Source organism: Argopecten irradians, chromosome 5 (assembly GCF_041381155.1).
Source record: "Argopecten irradians isolate NY chromosome 5, Ai_NY, whole genome shotgun sequence".
NCBI classification, from domain to species: Eukaryota; Metazoa; Mollusca; class Bivalvia; order Pectinida; family Pectinidae; genus Argopecten; species Argopecten irradians.
The window spans coordinates 1,633,838-1,653,883 of record NC_091138.1 but is presented as its reverse complement, the minus strand read 5'-3'; the positions used below and the strand labels follow the sequence as shown (position 1 = coordinate 1,653,883).

The 20,046-nt window shown below is 32.4% G+C and overlaps 1 protein-coding gene across 1 annotated transcript in view; it reads left to right on the top strand.

The window, feature by feature from the left end:
* LOC138322617 (fatty acid synthase-like) overlaps positions 1 to 20,046 on the top strand; it is a 381,340-nt gene that overhangs the window by 21,281 nt on the left and 340,013 nt on the right. The window contains exons 22-26 of the mRNA XM_069266599.1: positions 86 to 424; positions 621 to 867; positions 1,581 to 1,826; positions 1,961 to 2,302; positions 2,663 to 2,783. Of these exons, the coding sequence (XP_069122700.1) occupies positions 86 to 424; positions 621 to 867; positions 1,581 to 1,826; positions 1,961 to 2,302; positions 2,663 to 2,783 (1,295 nt within the window). The remainder of the gene's footprint in view (positions 1 to 85; positions 425 to 620; positions 868 to 1,580; positions 1,827 to 1,960; positions 2,303 to 2,662; positions 2,784 to 20,046) is intronic.

The window sequence follows — 20,046 nt, the reverse complement described above, 5'->3', positions numbered from 1 at the left end:
TATAAAGCTCGTAAGAATTGTTTTTGATAAAGTTTATTTGACCAATGAAGCTCATTTAGCATTCGATTTCACCTTGTATCAATAGATTAAGGACGAAGCGGAGAACCTCTCCCCAGTGATTGTGGAAGCCGTACCAAGATTCGCCTGCCATCCCCACAAATCCTACATCATCACCGGTGGTCTGGGCGGCTTCGGCTTAGAACTGGCACAATGGTTGATCAACAGAGGGGCAAGACAGTTGGTGCTGACCTCAAGGTCAGGGGTCAGAACAGGTTATCAGGCAAGGAAGCTCCATCTGTGGAGAAAGAAGGGCATTCAGGTGGTTGTATCCAAGGAAGATGTGTCAACAGAACAAAGTGCACAATCTCTCATCAAGGAATCTAGGGATGTGGGGGAAGTCGGTGGAGTGTTCCATTTAGCCATGGTAATCATCATCTACAAATGTGTAAATGTTTTATCACCTAATTTCTATGGTGGTTCTTCAATTCCCAGAACAACAAACACAACAACAAACAAATATTTGAACCATCCTTCTGTTATAGACATCCTAAGCTTACGTCATGACTTTGATGCTTCACTGCCAGGTATTTCTCTTTATGTTTTCTCTGATTCATTTTCAGGTTCTCAAGGATGGTTTCTTAGAAAATCTGAGCCAGAAAGATTTTGAGATGGTTTGTCAGCCTAAAGTGGTAGGTACCCTACACCTAGACAGGGTGACAAGAGAGCATTGTAAGGACTGTCTGGATTGGTTCGTTGTGTTCTCCTCGGTCAGTTGTGGGCGTGGTAACGCTGGCCAGTCTAACTACGGATTTGCTAATTCTGTAATGGAGAGAATTTGTGAGCAGAGGAAACACGATGGATTCCCAGGTAATTTGTCTAATTTTTTGTAAGTGGATATGAACTTGGTTAATTAATTAATAGCTAGATTCTAGAGTTAAGAGATATTGATGGATTTCTAGTACAGCAACTGTTCTCTTTTATCAAATGTATTTTTTGTTGAAGGAATTTTGATTAGCTTTGATAATCACTCTTTTATTTTTTTTTAAAGAAAATCTCTTTCATCAAAGCAAAAACATATACATAGAAAATACTGTTTTTGCTTGAGAAAGTATCAAACAAGAATTTTTTAATGCCCTTTACCTTTCTGAAACATAAATTAAACTTTCTTAAAAAGATTATAACCTAATAATTATGTTGATGCCTGAACATGAGGTTACAACACCAAACAAATGCAAAATTTTCATTATTTTCTATAGATTAATGTTGAAGATTCATTTCAATGTTATGTCATCTGCCGCAGTGATAGTCAACTACCACACGGTAATTAGGATAATGACAGGAAACATACCAGTAATATGATCTCATTAAGAAAATTAACATTTGATTTATTTTCAAGAATGGTTCAGAAGGTGATGGCAAGTGTATTATTAACATTGGTCTTGTTTTACATTCCCATTCTGAAAAGTAAAAGCTGTTTCGGAAAGGTAGTGGCCATCAAAGTTGAAATGAAAGAAACAGCTATAGATGTACAGCTCCAGTCTAGCATATTTACAGACATATGTGTCGTTGGTTTGTTTCAGGCCTGGCTGTACAGTGGGGGGCCATTGGAGACGTCGGGGTCGTACTGGATACCATGGGAACCAATGACACGGTGATCGGAGGTACACTGCCACAACGTATGTCCTCCTGTCTGTCCACACTGGACATCTTCCTTAACCAGCCACTTCCTGTCATGTCCAGCTTTGTACTGGCTGAGAAGGCCAACCAGAGGTCAAAAGGTCAAAATTCAAAGAAAAATCTTGTGGATGCCATTTGCAATATTTTAGGTTGGTATTTCACTTCCTTGGTCAAACCTTTTTAAGAGTAATATTTTTTTATGTCACTTTTAACACTTATAACACTTGTGGCAAGCTACAAATTTCGACTAGACGTTTTACCATATTTCACGTTTCTCCCACAGGAGTGAAGGACTCCAGTACTCTGGATTATGATACAAGTCTTGGTGACCTTGGTCTGGACTCTCTGATGGGGGTAGAGGTCAAACAAACACTAGAACGTGATTTTGATCTATCATTGTCTATGCGCGAAATTAGGCAACTTAGTGTATCAAAACTGAAGGTGATATCGGAAAACATGGATAGTAAATCCGACAAGGAGAGTGAAGGATCACTGAGACTGGAGTTAAATCAGGATATCATCGAGAGATACGACTTGGACCAGATCGTTCCCAAGGAGACCATAGTGAAGATGAATACTGGAGATAATAGCTTGTCCCCTTTGTTTATAGTCCATCCGTTAGAAGGTACGTTATAATTCGGTAATGTAGGCTGATCGTAATACCAAGTGATTTTGTCATTACCTTTGAAATGCCTTCCTTTGAGCTTGGATGAAAAGTAAATGTAAGTTGTAGAGGTTGTTAGTGAGAGACTAATCAAACATGGGTCTGTTGGACAAGTAGAGATAACTCCATCCTTCAGTCTTGTAATCAATTGAATAGTCGATCGTCATGCACTCATGAAGCAACATTTTAGGTTCTATTAGGTGTTCATAATAGAAATACTCCATATATGCATCAAACACATTGTATTTTTGTAAGAAGACATTTATTAGATTACTTAACCAATAAACAATTGTTTGAATGACTTGTTTTCTGAACGAACAGGAAATATGAAATCCTTGACCGAGTTATCCACTCATCTACTCTGCCCTGTATATGGGATCCAGTGCTCCAAGGATGCTCCTCTTACCAGTATACCAGACATGGCAAACTTCTACATACAGGTAAAGTATTATAATAGATTTCTTTACTTATAAACAAGGAATGAAATTTACTTTATATACAGGTAAATTATTGTATAAACAGAAACAGAAAATAAGTTATTCTATATAAACAATTACTCTTAGTTGTTCTATAGAGATAAACTACTCTTTATGGCATACAAGTAAGAATGAGGACACTTTAATAGCGTTATAAATAAGGGAAATGTACACACTGGTAAACATAAAGATATAGACAGTGACCTGTAATGAGGACACTTTAATAGAGTTATAAATAAGGGAAATATACACACTGGTAAACATAAACTATAGACAGTGACCTGTAATGAGGACACTTTAATAGAGTTATAAATAAGGGAAATATACACACTGGTAAACATAAAGATATAGACAGTGACCTGTAATGAGGACACTTTAATAGAGTTATAAATAAGGGAAATATACACACTGGTAAACATAAACATAAACAGTGATATAGACAGTGACCTGTAATGAGGACACTTTAATAGAGTTATAAATAAGGGAAATGTACACACTGGTAAACAATAAAGATATAGACAGTGACCTGTAATGAGGACACTTTAATAGAGTTATAAATAAGGGAAATATACACACTGGTAAACATAAAAAAGGACACTTAAAGACAGTGACCTGTAATGAGGACACTTTAATAGAGTTATAAATAAGGGAAATATACACACTGGTAAACATAAACATATAGACAGTGACCTGTAATGAGGACACTTTAATAGAGTTATAAATAAGGGAAATATACACACTGGTAAACATAAAGATATAGACAGTGACCTGTAATGAGGACACTTTAATAGAGTTATAAATAAGGGAAATATACACACTGGTAAACATAAACATATAGACAGTGACCTGTAATGAGGACACTTTAATAGAGTTATAAATAAGGGAAATATACACACTGGTAAACATAAACATATAGACAGTGACCTGTAATGAGGACACTTTAATAGAGTTATAAATAAGGGAAATATACACACTGGTAAACATAAACATATAGACAGTGACCTGTAATGAGGACACTTTAATAGAGTTATAAATAAGGGAAATATACACACTGGTAAACAATAAAGATATAGACAGTGACCTGTAATGAGGACACTTTAATAGAGTTATAAATAAGGGAAATATACACACTGGTAAACATAAACATATAGACAGTGACCTGTAATGAGGACACTTTAATAGAGTTATAAATAAGGGAAATATACACACTGGTAAACATAAACATATAGACAGTGACCTGTAATGAGGACACTTTAATAGAGTTATAAATAAGGGAAATGTACACACTGGTAAACATAAACATATAGACAGTGACCTGTAATGAGGACACTTTAATAGAGTTATAAATAAGGACACTTTAATACACTGTGTAAACATAAACATATAGACAGTGACCTGTAATGAGGACACTTTAATAGAGTTATAAATAAGGGAAATATACACACTGGTAAACATAAACATATAGACAGTGACCTGTAATGAGGACACTTTAATAGAGTTATAAATAAGGGAAATGTACACACTGGTAAACATAAACATATAGACAGTGACCTGTAATGAGGACACTTTAATAGAGTTATAAATAAGGGAAATATACACACTGGTAAACATAAACATATAGACAGTGACCTGTAATGAGGACACTTTAATAGAGTTATAAATAAGGGAAATATACACACTGGTAAACATAAACATATAGACAGTGACCTGTAATGAGGACACTTTAATAGAGTTATAAATAAGGGAAATATACACACTGGTAAACATAAAGATATAGACAGTGACCTGTAATGAGGACACTTTAATAGAGTTATAAATAAGGGAAATATACACACTGGTAAACATAAACATATAGACAGTGACCTGTAATGAGGACACTTTAATAGAGTTATAAATAAGGGAAATATACACACTGGTAAACATAAACATATAGACAGTGACCTGTAATGAGGACACTTTAATAGAGTTATAAATAAGGGAAATATACACACTGGTAAACATAAAGATATAGACAGTGACCTGTAATGAGGACACTTTAATAGAGTTATAAATAAGGGAAATGTACACACTGGTAAACATAAACATATAGACAGTGACCTGTAATGAGGACACTTTAATAGAGTTATAAATAAGGGAAATATACACACTGGTAAACATAAACATATAGACAGTGACCTGTAATGAGGACACTTTAATAGAGTTATAAATAAGGGAAATATACCACACTGGTAAACATAAACATATAGACAGTGACCTGTAATGAGGACACTTTAATAGAGTTATAAATAAGGGAAATATACACAAACATAAACATATAGACAGTGACCTGTAAACATAAACATATAGACAGTGACCTGTAATGAGGACACTTTAATAGAGTTATAAATAAGGGAAATGTACACACTGGTAAACATAAACATATAGACAGTGACCTGTAATGAGGACACTTTAATAGAGTTATAAATAAGGGAAATATACACACTGGTAAACATAAACATATAGACAGTGACCTGTAATGAGGACACTTTAATAGAGTTATAAATAAGGGAAATATACACACTGGTAAACATAAACATATAGACAGTGACCTGTAATGAGGACACTTTAATAGAGTTATAAATAAGGGAAATATACACACTGGTAAACATAAACATATAGACAGTGACCTGTAATGAGGACACTTTGACAGTGACCTGTAATGAGGACACTTTAATAGAGTTATAAATAAGGGAAATATACACACTGGTAAACATAAACATATAGACAGTGACCTGTAATGAGGACACTTTAATAGAGTTATAAATAAGGGAAATATACACACTGGTAAACATAAACATATAGACAGTGACCTGTAATGAGGACACTTTAATAGAGTTATAAATAAGGGAAATATACACACTGGTAAACATAAACATATAGACAGTGACCTGTAATGAGGACACTTTAATAGAGTTATAAATAAGGGAAATATACACACTGGTAAACATAAACATATAGACAGTGACCTGTAATGAGGACACTTTAATAGAGTTATAAATAAGGGAAATATACACACTGGTAAACATAAACATATAGACAGTGACCTGTAATGAGGACACTTTAATAGAGTTATAAATAAGGGAAATATACACACTGGTAAACATAAACATATAGACAGTGACCTGTAATGAGGACACTTTAATAGAGTTATAAATAAGGGAAATATACACACTGGTAAAAAATAAAGATATAGACAGTGACCTGTAATGAGGACACTTTAATAGAGTTATAAATAAGGGAAATATACACACTGGTAAACATAAACATATAGACAGTGACCTGTAATGAGGACACTTTAATAGAGTTATAAATAAGGGAAATATACACACTGGTAAACATAAACATATAGACAGTGACCTGTAATGAGGACACTTTAATAGAGTTATAAATAAGGGAAATGTACACACTGGTAAACATAAAAATATAGACAGTGACCTGTAATGAGGACACTTTAATAGAGTTATAAATAAGGGAAATGTACACACTGGTAAACATAAACATATAGACAGTGACCTGTAATGAGGACACTTTAATAGAGTTATAAATAAGGGAAATGTACACACTGGTAAACATAAACATATAGACAGTGACCTGTAATGAGGACACTTTAATAGAGTTATAAATAAGGGAAATATACACACTGGTAAACATAAACATATAGACAGTGACCTGTAATGAGGACACTTTAATAGAGTTATAAATAAGGGAAATATACACACTGGTAAACATAAACATATAGACAGTGACCTGTAATGAGGACACTTTAATAGAGTTATAAATAAGGGAAATATACACACTGGTAAACATAAACATATAGACAGTGACCTGTAATGAGGACACTTTGACAGTGACCTGTAATGAGGACACTTTAATACACACTGGTAAACATAAACATATAGACAGTGACCTGTAATGAGGACACTTTAATAGAGTTATAAATAAGGGAAATATACACACTGGTAAACATAAACATATAGACAGTGACCTGTAATGAGGACACTTTAATAGAGTTATAAATAAGGGAAATATACACACTGGTAAACATAAACATATAGACAGTGACCTGTAATGAGGACACTTTGACAGTGACCTGTAATGAGGACACTTTAATAGAGTTATAAATAAGGGAAATATACACACTGGTAAACATAAACATATAGACAGTGACCTGTAATGAGGACACTTTAATAGAGTTATAAATAAGGGAAATATACACACTGGTAAACATAAACATATAGACAGTGACCTGTAATGAGGACACTTTAATAGAGTTATAAATAAGGGAAATATACACACTGGTAAACATAAACATATAGACAGTGACCTGTAATGAGGACACTTTAATAGAGTTATAAATAAGGGAAATATACACACTGGTAAACATAAACATATAGACAGTGACCTGTAATGAGGACACTTTAATAGAGTTATAAATAAGGGAAATTACACACTGGTAAACATAAACATATAGACAGTGACCTGTAATGAGGACACTTTAATAGAGTTATAAATAAGGGAAATATACACACTGGTAAACATAAACATATAGACAGTGACCTGTAATGAGGACACTTTAATAGAGTTATAAATAAGGGAAATATACACACTGGTAAACATAAACATATAGACAGTGACCTGTAATGAGGACACTTTAATAGAGTTATAAATAAGGGAAATATACACACTGGTAAACATAAACATATAGACAGTGACCTGTAATGAGGACACTTTAATAGAGTTATAAATAAGGGAAATATACACACTGGTAAACATAAACATATAGACAGTGACCTGTAATGAGGACACTTTAATAGAGTTATAAATAAGGGAAATATACACACTGGTAAACATAAACATATAGACAGTGACCTGTAATGAGACACTTAAGTAAAGGCACTGACATAAAGACAGTGACCTGTAATGAGGACACTTAAAGAGTTATAAATAAGGGAAATATACACACTGGTAAACATAAACATATAGACAGTGACCTGTAATGAGGACACTTTAATAGAGTTATAAATAAGGGAAATATACACACTGGTAAACATAAACATATAGACAGTGACCTGTAATGAGGACACTTTAATAGAGTTATAAATAAGGGAAATATACACACTGGTAAACATAAACATATAGACAGTGACCTGTAATGAGGACACTTTAATAGAGTTATAAATAAGGGAAATATACACACTGGTAAACATAAACATATAGACAGTGACCTGTAATGAGGACACTTTAATAGAGTTATAAATAAGGGAAATATACACACTGGTAAACATAAACATATAGACAGTGACCTGTAATGAGGACACTTTAATAGAGTTATAAATAAGGGAAATATACACACACTGGTAAACATAAACATATAGACAGTGACCTGTAATGAGGACACTTTAATAGAGTTATAAATAAGGGAAATATACACACTGGTAAACATAAACATATAGACAGTGACCTGTAATGAGGACACTTTAATAGAGTTATAAATAAGGGAAATATACACACTGGTAAACATAAACATATAGACAGTGACCTGTAATGAGGACACTTTAATAGAGTTATAAATAAGGGAAATATACACACTGGTAAACATAAACATATAGACAGTGACCTGTAATGAGGACACTTTAATAGAGTTATAAATAAGGGAAATATACACACTGGTAAACATAAACATATAGACAGTGACCTGTAATGAGGACACTTTAATAGAGTTATAAATAAGGGAAATATACACACTGGTAAACATAAACATATAGACAGTGACCTGTAATGAGGACACTTTAATAGAGTTATAAATAAGGGAAATATACACACTGGTAAACATAAACATATAGACAGTGACCTGTAATGAGGACACTTTAATAGAGTTATAAATAAGGGAAATATACACACTGGTAAACATAAACATATAGACAGTGACCTGTAATGAGGACACTTTAATAGAGTTATAAATAAGGGAAATATACACACTGGTAAACATAAACATATAGACAGTGACCTGTAATGAGGACACTTTAATAGAGTTATAAATAAGGGAAATATACACACTGGTAAACATAAACATATAGACAGTGACCTGTAATGAGGACACTTTAATAGAGTTATAAATAAGGGAAATATACACACTGGTAAACATAAACATATAGACAGTGACCTGTAATGAGGACACTTTAATAGAGTTATAAATAAGGGAAATATACACACTGGTAAACATAAACATATAGACAGTGACCTGTAATGAGGACACTTTAATAGAGTTATAAAATAAGGGAAATATACACACTGGTAAACATAAACATATAGACAGTGACCTGTAATGAGGACACTTTAATAGAGTTATAAATAAGGGAAATATACACACTGGTAAACATAAACATATAGACAGTGACCTGTAATGAGGACACTTTAATAGAGTTATAAATAAGGGAAATGTACACACTGGTAAACATAAACATATAGACAGTGACCTGTAATGAGGACACTTTAATAGAGTTATAAATAAGGGAAATATACACACTGGTAAACATAAACATATAGACAGTGACCTGTAATGATGACACTTTAATAGAGTTATAAATAAGGGAAATATACACACTGGTAAACATAAACATATAGACAGTGACCTGTAATGAGGACACTTTAATAGAGTTATAAATAAGGGAAATATACACACTGGTAAACATAAACATATAGACAGTGACCTGTAATGAGGACACTTTAATAGAGTTATAAAATAAGGGAAATATACACACTGGTAAACATAAACATATAGACAGTGACCTGTAATGAGGACACTTTAATAGAGTTATAAATAAGGGAAATATACACACTGGTAAACATAAACATATAGACAGTGACCTGTAATGAGGACACTTTAATAGAGTTATAAATAAGGGAAATGTACACACTGGTAAACATAAACATATAGACAGTGACCTGTAATGAGGACACTTTAATAGAGTTATAAATAAGGGAAATATACACACTGGTAAACATAAACATATAGACAGTGACCTGTAATGAGGACACTTTAATAGAGTTATAAATAAGGGAAATATACACACTGGTAAACATAAACATATAGACAGTGACCTGTAATGAGGACACTTTAATAGAGTTATAAATAAGGGAAATATACACACTGGTAAACATAAACATATAGACAGTGACCTGTAATGAGGACACTTTAATAGAGTTATAAATAAGGGAAATATACACACTGGTAAACATAAAACATATAGACAGTGACCTGTAATGAGGACACTTTAATAGAGTTATAAATAAGGGAAATATACACACTGGTAAACATAAACATATAGACAGTGACCTGTAATGAGGACACTTTGACAGTGACCTGTAATGAGGACACTTTAATAGAGTTATAAATAAGGGAAATATACACACTGGTAAACATAAACATATAGACAGTGACCTGTAATGAGGACACTTTAATAGAGTTATAAATAAGGGAAATATACACACTGGTAAACATAAAGATATAGACAGTGACCTGTAATGAGGACACTTTGACAGTGACCTGTAATGAGGACACTTTAATAGAGTTATAAATAAGGGAAATGTACACACTGGTAAACATAAACATATAGACAGTGACCTGTAATGAGGACACTTTAATAGAGTTATAAATAAGGGAAATATACACACTGGTAAACATAAACATATAGACAGTGACCTGTAATGAGGACACTTTAATAGAGTTATAAATAAGGGAAATATACACACTGGTAAACATAAACATATAGACAGTGACCTGTAATGAGGACACTTTAATAGAGTTATAAATAAGGGAAATATACACACTGGTAAACATAAACATATAGACAGTGACCTGTAATGAGGACACTTTAATAGAGTTATAAATAAGGGAAATATACACACTGGTAAACATAAACATATAGACAGTGACCTGTAATGAGGACACTTTAATAGAGTTATAAATAAGGGAAATATACACACTGGTAAACATAAAAAAATGGACAGTGACCTGTAATGAGGACACTTTAATAGAGTTATAAATAAGGGAAATGTACACACTGGTAAACATAAACATATAGACAGTGACCTGTAATGAGGACACTTTAATAGAGTTATAAATAAGGGAAATATACACACTGGTAAACATAAACATATAGACAGTGACCTGTAATGAGGACACTTTAATAGAGTTATAAATAAGGGAAATATACACACTGGTAAACATAAACATATAGACAGTGACCTGTAATGAGGACACTTTAATAGAGTTATAAATAAGGGAAATATACACACTGGTAAACATAAACATATAGACAGTGACCTGTAATGAGGACACTTTAATAGAGAGTTATAAATAAGGGAAATATACACACTGGTAAACATAAACATATAGACAGTGACCTGTAATGAGGACACTTTAATAGAGTTATAAATAAGGGAAATATACACACTGGTAAACATAAACATATAGACAGTGACCTGTAATGAGGACACTTTAATAGAGTTATAAATAAGGGAAATATACACACTGGTAAACATAAACATATAGACAACAGTGACCTGTAATGAGGACACTTTAATAGAGTTATAAATAAGGGAAATATACACACTGGTAAACATAAAGATATAGACAGTGACCTGTAATGAGGACACTTTAATAGAGGTATAAATAAGGGAAATATACACACTGGTAAACATAAACATATAGACAGTGACCTGTAATGAGGACACTTTAATAGAGTTATAAATAAGGGAAATATACACACTGGTAAACATAAACATATAGACAGTGACCTGTAATGAGGACACTTTAATAGAGTTATAAATAAGGGAAATATACACACTGGTAAACATAAACATATAGACAGTGACCTGTAATGAGGACACTTTAATAGAGTTATAAATAAGGGAAATATACACACTGGTAAACATAAACATATAGACAGTGACCTGTAATGAGGACACTTTAATAGAGTTATAAATAAGGGAAATATACACACTGGTAAACATAAACATATAGACAGTGACCTGTAATGAGGACACTTTAATAGAGTTATAAATAAGGGAAATATACACACTGGTAAACAATAAAGATATAGACAGTGACCTGTAATGAGGACACTTTAATAGAGTTATAAATAAGGGAAATATACACACTGGTAAACATAAACATATAGACAGTGACCTGTAATGAGGACACTTTAATAGAGTTATAAATAAGGGAAATATACACACTGGTAAACATAAACATATAGACAGTGACCTGTAATGAGGACACTTTAATAGAGTTATAAATAAGGGAAATATACACACTGGTAAACATAAACATATAGACAGTGACCTGTAATGAGGACACTTTAATAGAGTTATAAATAAGGGAAATATACACACTGGTAAACATAAACATATAGACAGTGACCTGTAATGAGGACACTTTAATAGAGTTATAAATAAGGGAAATATACACACTGGTAAACATAAACATATAGACAGTGACCTGTAATGAGGACACTTTAATAGAGTTATAAATAAGGGAAATATACACACTGGTAAACATAAACATATAGACAGTGACCTGTAATGAGGACACTTTAATAGAGTTATAAATAAGGGAAATATACACACTGGTAAACATAAACATATAGACAGTGACCTGTAATGAGGACACTTTAATAGAGTTATAAATAAGGGAAATATACACACTGGTAAACATAAACATATAGACAGTGACCTGTAATGAGGACACTTTAATAGAGTTATAAATAAGGGAAATATACACACTGGTAAACATAAACATATAGACAGTGACCTGTAATGAGGACACTTTAATAGAGTTATAAATAAGGGAAATATACACACTGGTAAACATAAACATATAGACAGTGACCTGTAATGATGACACTTAGAGAGTTATAAATAAGGGAAATATACACACTGGTAAACATAAACATATAGACAGTGACCTGTAATGAGGACACTTTAATAGAGTTATAAATAAGGGAAATATACACACTGGTAAACATAAACATATAGACAGTGACCTGTAATGAGGACACTTTAATAGAGTTATAAATAAGGGAAATATACACACACTGGTAAACATAAACATATAGACAGTGACCTGTAATGAGGACACTTTAATAGAGTTATAAATAAGGGAAATATACACACTGGTAAACATAAACATATAGACAGTGACCTGTAATGAGGACACTTTAATAGAGTTATAAATAAGGGAAATATACACACTGGTAAACATAAAATATATAGACAGTGACCTGTAATGAGGACACTTTAATAGAGTTATAAATAAGGGAAATATACACACTGGTAAACATAAACATATAGACAGTGACCTGTAATGAGGACACTTTAATAGAGTTATAAATAAGGGAAATATACACACTGGTAAACATAAACATATAGACAGTGACCTGTAATGAGGACACTTTAATAGAGTTATAAATAAGGGAAATATACACACTGGTAAACATAAACATATAGACAGTGACCTGTAATGAGGACACTTTAATAGAGTTATAAATAAGGGAAATATACACACTGGTAAACATAAACATATAGACAGTGACCTGTAATGAGGACACTTTGACAGTGACCTGTAATGAGGACACTTTAATAGAGTTATAAATAAGGGAAATATACACACTGGTAAACATAAACATATAGACAGTGACCTGTAATGAGGACACTTTAATAGAGTTATAAATAAGGGAAATATACACACTGGTAAACATAAACATAAAAATCATAGGTTATGAAGTTTATTTGTTTAAACGTGCAGTGACCTGTAATGAGGACACTTTGGAATAGAGTTATAAAATAAGGCTTCTTGTTTAAATAGAATTAGCGCCTGAGTGAATTGTCCCTTTAAAACATCAAGTAGTCTAAAAATTTAAATATAAGAACTGACGTCACTATATTTTTTATTCCATCCGGTTACGAAAAGAAACTGTCACACAGTTTGCAAACAATTTTTTTCATGCTCCGGTGAAATTATAAAATACTGACACAATGCTTCAATGTACACATAATATTTAGTACTGTATACATACTTGCTGTCAAATGTTATCAATGTTACATGTGTAACAGGAAAAGAGAAAATGTAGCGGCCAGACCGGGATTTGAACCCGGGACCCTCAAAACACTAACCGAATGCTCCACCGACCGAGCCATCTGGTCACCGATGATCGACCCATTCAATCCCACTACACTTGTATCATTTTTGTGTCAATCAGTCATTTGATCACCTGAGTTTGAATATAAAAAAAATCTTGAAATTTTGAAAAATATTGCTAGACATGAAAGTTGACATAGAAATATGTACAGTAATTTGATGTTTTGATTACTTTCTATAATGCTGATCACATATTGTAACCATTGTAGATTTTCAAGGAAATGACCGACCAACCAGACATGAATGGCCGTCTCGGGATAGTTGTGAATACGCTCTCAAAATTAGACGTGTTTAAGAACTCCGTCGACCTGGACAGGGCCGCTCTAGCATTTTATCAGAGTCTAATGATGTCTGAGGAGTACAAACCCAGAGAAAAGTTACATGTAGGGGTGACATTGATCAAAGCTGGGAAAGGCCACATGGCGTCACTGGGGCAGGACTATGGGCTGAAACAGGTAATATCTCCGTACTGTGGGCTCAAACAGAGGACCCTCTTACTACTGATAAAACACTATTCCTGTAATTTATATAAAAACAAAATTATTGTGAAATCATCAACCAGAAGAAAATAATCTCCATGCATGTAGTTTGAAATCTCAAGTCATTATAGAGTTTTAAAATAGATCTTATTGGACTCGAAACATACCAGGGCTACTTAAAAATTCTGATGTCACCTTTAAAACTGAAATTCTGATGTCAGTCAGTAAATTCATCATGAATGCATTAAAATCATAAATCCTCTTAAATCATTGGCTGAAATTATTTCTAATCATTGCTAGCTTTGAAACTGGAATTCTGTTGTTAGTCAGTAAAATTAAACATGAATGCACTCAAATCGTATAAATCCTCTTCAGTTATTGGCTGTTTCAGATTTGTGATGGACCAATCAACATCCTTGAAGTTGAGGGTGATCATGGAAGTTTCCTTACTGGTGAGAGTTCAAAGGTCACAGCAGGTCACATCATGACCTTATGCAAGTAAAGTGATACAGACAGCTTGTGTATTTCAGTGCAGTATTTTAAAGGGGCCGAGACTATAAAAGGCAGTAAAAAGCTGCCTCTTTGTGATTCCAATTTATATTTATTAACTGATTTCTGTGTGCAAAGAAATTTTGCATATTATTAGACAATTACAATTCGCGAAATAAAATTGTCACAAAGAAATCTGTACATTGTACAAAAGAGATTTTTAACAGTTAATCATGAAATCATGAGAAAAGTCCAAAGTCATGGAAATGTGAAATGAAGTTGCCACGAACCTACAATGGTTTACAATGTTCTCGAATCAAAATGTCTTGATATGTTTGTATTACTGTACAATTTATGACTGTTTATTATAGAGTTTATTCTACCAAGGTATGTTTGATTCAAAAGATGCTCAAACTTGTTCTTGTTCAGAGCCTTAGAGACAATCTTCATTGTTTGTTAATGTTAAATACATACAATGCAATTTACATATGAATTCAGCATCAACTTCATATTTTACTAATCCAGAGGGTACACATACAAAACTTAATTTAAAGCTTTGAAATATGTTTCTAAATGTATACTTGTATTTTCTGGCAATAGTCCCTACATGTTTTGTAATATTGTCTGGTAATAATAGCCCCCCCCCCATGTTTTGTAATTCGTCACAGGTAGCTACCAGATACTACATCCACCCAAAGTCTACGGTCCCCACCTCAAATGACACATGATGCTGATAGGCCAATAAACCCGAAAAGTACATGTAAACCTTTGAATATCAACTGATGAAATATGTCCTGAAAACTATTGACATTTGTATGAATCTTCTTAATGTGGGAAGGTGTTATTAGTTTGCAAACGATGACTATCGATTATTGTGTAAGACAAAGATTAAATTTACATTAACGTGAAATGTAAACAAAAAGAAAATTTTAATTTATGTTAATCATCAAAAAACTATATTATCTTCAAGTATCAAAACTAAACCTTTCTAATTTGCTTAAGAAAATTACTATTTAAACCAACATTCCATTGGAACCATCGTTTTACATTATCTAAAACAACATTCCATTGGAACCATCGTTTTACATTATCTAAAACAACATTCCATTGAAATATAGCATCATTTTATTTAAAACAACATTCTATAAAACGATATTGTTCTATATTGATATCTACTTGGTGTGCTCCATTTTATATAAAAACAAAATTATTGTGAAATCATCAACCAGAAGAAAATAATCTCCATGCATGTAGTTTGAAATCTCAAGTCATTATAGAGTTTTAAAATAGATCTTATTGGACTCGAAACATACCAGGGCTACTTAAAAATTCTGATGTCACCTTTAAAACTGAAATTCTGATGTCAGTCAGTAAATTCATCATGAATGCATTAAAATCATAAATCCTCTTAATTCATTGGCTGAAATTATTTCTAATCATTGCTAGCTTTGAAACTGGAATTCTGTTGTTAGTCAGTAAAATTAAACATGAATGCACTCAAATCGTATAAATCCTCTTCAATTATTGGCTGTTTCAGATTTGTGATGGACCAATCAACATCCTTGAAGTTGAGGGTGATCATGGAAGTTTCCTTACTGGTGAGAGTTCAAAGGTCACAGCAGGTCACATCATGACCTTATGCAAGTAAAGTGATACAGGACAGCTTGTGTATTTCAGTGCAGTATTTTAAAGGGGCCGAGACTATAAAAGGCAGTAAAAAGCTGCCTCTTTGTGATTCCAATTTATATTTATTAACTGATTTCTGTGTGCAAAGAAATTTTGCATATTATTAGACAATTACAATTCGCGAAATAAAATTGTCACAAAGAAATCTGTACATTGTACAAAAGAGATTTTTAACAGTTAATCATGAAATCATGAGAAAAGTCCAAAGACATGGAAATGTGAAATGAAGTTGCCACGAACCTACAATGGTTTACAATGTTCTCGAATCAAAATGTCTTGATATGTTTGTATTACTGTACAATTTATGACTGTTTATTATAGAGTTTATTCTACCAAGGTATGTTAGATTCAAAAGATGCTCAAACTTGTTCTTGTTCAGAGCCTTAGAGACAATCTTCATTGTTTGTTAATGTTAAATACATACAATGCAATTTACATATGAATTCAGCATCAACTTCATATTTTACTTATCCAGAGGGTACACATACAAAACTTAATTTAAAGCTTTGAAATATGTTTCTAAATGTATACTTGTATTTTCTGGCAATAGTCCCTACATGTTTTGTAATATTGTCTGGTAATAGCCCCCCACCCATGTTTTGTAATTCGTCACAGGTAGCTACCAGATACTACATCCACCCAAAGTCTACGGTCCCCACCTCAAATGACACATGATGCTGATAGGCCAATAAACCCGAAAAGTACATGTAAACCTTTGAATATCAACTGATGAAATATGTCCAGAAAACTATTGACATTTGTATGAATCTTCTTAATGTGGGAAGGTGTTATTAGTTTGCAAACGATGACTATCGATTATTGTGTTAGACAAAGATTAAATTTACATTAACGTGAAATGTAAACAAAAAGAAAATTTTAATTTATGTTAATCATCAAAAAACTATATTATCTTCACGTATCAAAACTAAACCTTTCTAATTTGCTTAAGAAAATTACTATTTAAACCAACATTCCATTGGAACCATCGTTTTACATTATCTAAAACAACATTCCATTGGAACCATCGTTTTACATTATCTAAAACAACATTCCATTGAAATATAGCATCATTTTATTTAAAACAACATTCTATAAAACGATATTGTTCTATATTGATATCTACTTGGTGTGCTCCATTTTATTAGGCTTTTGTAAGCTGAATAGTTATTTGTGGGCTAATTTTAATCATCTTTTAATAAATTGGTATTTAATATATTATCATCAGAAGGCGGGATATTTATTGACTGTGGTTATTGTTATCAAAGAATAGTTGGGTTTATAAATGACAAGGTATGCATGATCATACAAAAACGGTACTTAATGAAATTTGGTTTTCAAATTAATTTGAGAATGGTAGCATCGATTATACATGTACATGTATATGAGAATCATTATAACTTATCAATTATTTTTCCACATTCAGTGCTAATGGTTGTGTAGGCAGTCTACTGCTGCTGTCAATATACTGTTGATGTTATTAGTCTGTTGGTGTAACTTTTACATTGTTGTTTATTTTTGATGTTAAAGGCTTTGAAATAAAGATTTAATAAATCTCGTCTTCGTTTATTTTATGACAAACTGGCAAGTTGTGTTTTAAATCGAATACACCAAAAAAATATTGTAAACGAACTGATATTGACGCACTTATATTTCAGTCTAAACTTATTTTGAACACGTTAACGAAAGAGATAAATTCGCGCAACACAGCAAATGTTACAAATACAATTCAGCGTAAAATGCGTAGCGCGAAAAGCGTAAAAATATGGCTACGTTTACAGGACATCGTTTTCGAAACTTATTAATACTGTACTTTAACCAGGCCAAACTTTTTTTCAACTCTTCACCAGTTAAACAAGAAAAATGTGTAACAGAACGGATATTTCTGAAAGAGTACACAGTGTAGATTTTGATGTCACAGAAAAACAGCAATGAAGAAATGAAGCTGTAAGAAGGAAAGACGTGAAACATCAGGGAGAAAGTAAAATAATCACAGGAAAAACACTAAGAGGAAAAAGTAAATAGTGAAATATGAAATATTGGAATAAACTCAAAAAAACTGCCAAAAAAAACCCACAATGAAAATAGGAAACACCAGTATAAATAACAAATCAATTAAAAAAGTCGAAGGAAAAATTACAATGTAAGATGAACCTTAACGAATAAAATCCACCAGACTGAAAACAAGCACCACAGTGGAAGAAGTATAAGAACGCAAGTATGACAGATTCAAAATGAGAACCACGAGAGAGAAAACATGAATGTATTTATAAAAAATAAATTTCGAAACTGACAATTGTGACAGGAAAATTATCGAGTTACTTCCCTTGATCCTTTATACAAACATTTATAAACTCATAATTCAAAAACCTTTTAAGAACTGACTAATCGATTTTGTTATAATTTATTTTCTGTAACGATGGGAAAATACTCTTTCATGCTTGTATAACACAGTGAAAAGTGAACTAGCTAGAGAATAAGTATACCAAGATTCACTTGCAAGAGTTAAGATACGTAAGACACACCAATTTAGATTAAATTGAGTAGCCATATTGAGAATTTGATGGATATATTAAGCACGTACAAAGTTCAGTAATGCAGCTTGATGAAATAAGATATTGTTCCTTACCTTTTCAAAACTCATTTTATGAGGTTACCATTGTCTTCCCAAAGGCTGGCATTCATAGAACATGTAATATTGCTTCAAAATACGACAGGTACAACGAGCTTAATGTAATCTTCATACAAGCTGAAATACAGTTCCAGTATCGAAGGCAAATATTCTTCTTTCTGCGTAGATGGATCTTGTTTTAAAATTTTGTGTCAGATTTGTTCTTAATTGTATATCTTCTCTAAATACAACATTATATTATTTAAAACATTCTTGATATACCATGATATGCTTTTGAATCCTTTCCTACATCCATATGATATTGACTCTTGATAATGTATTACATTGAGTATGATAAGGCTTTGTAAGCTAGGGAGAATGTTTGTATTTTTGTGAATATTTGTGTAAATGGTGTTTTTGAAAACTAAATAAAACAATGTTAAATAAGAGAATTTATCACATGGAGGATGTGATGGTTTGGTGGTCGTGGTCAGGCCGTTTGGTTTAGGTGTCGTTTACAAGTTATTCCACTGGCACAAACTAAGACAGAGACAATCCATCAGTGAAATCTATGTTGTATACATCCTTCGTATAACAGGTAGGTAAGTAGGCTTACTGTCTTTTAATCCGAGCCCCTATTTCTCAAAACAAACTTCAGTCACTTATTTCACATAAACTGCTTAAGAAAAAAAACTCTGAAATTTTGACGTAAGTCTGCACTTTTGTTT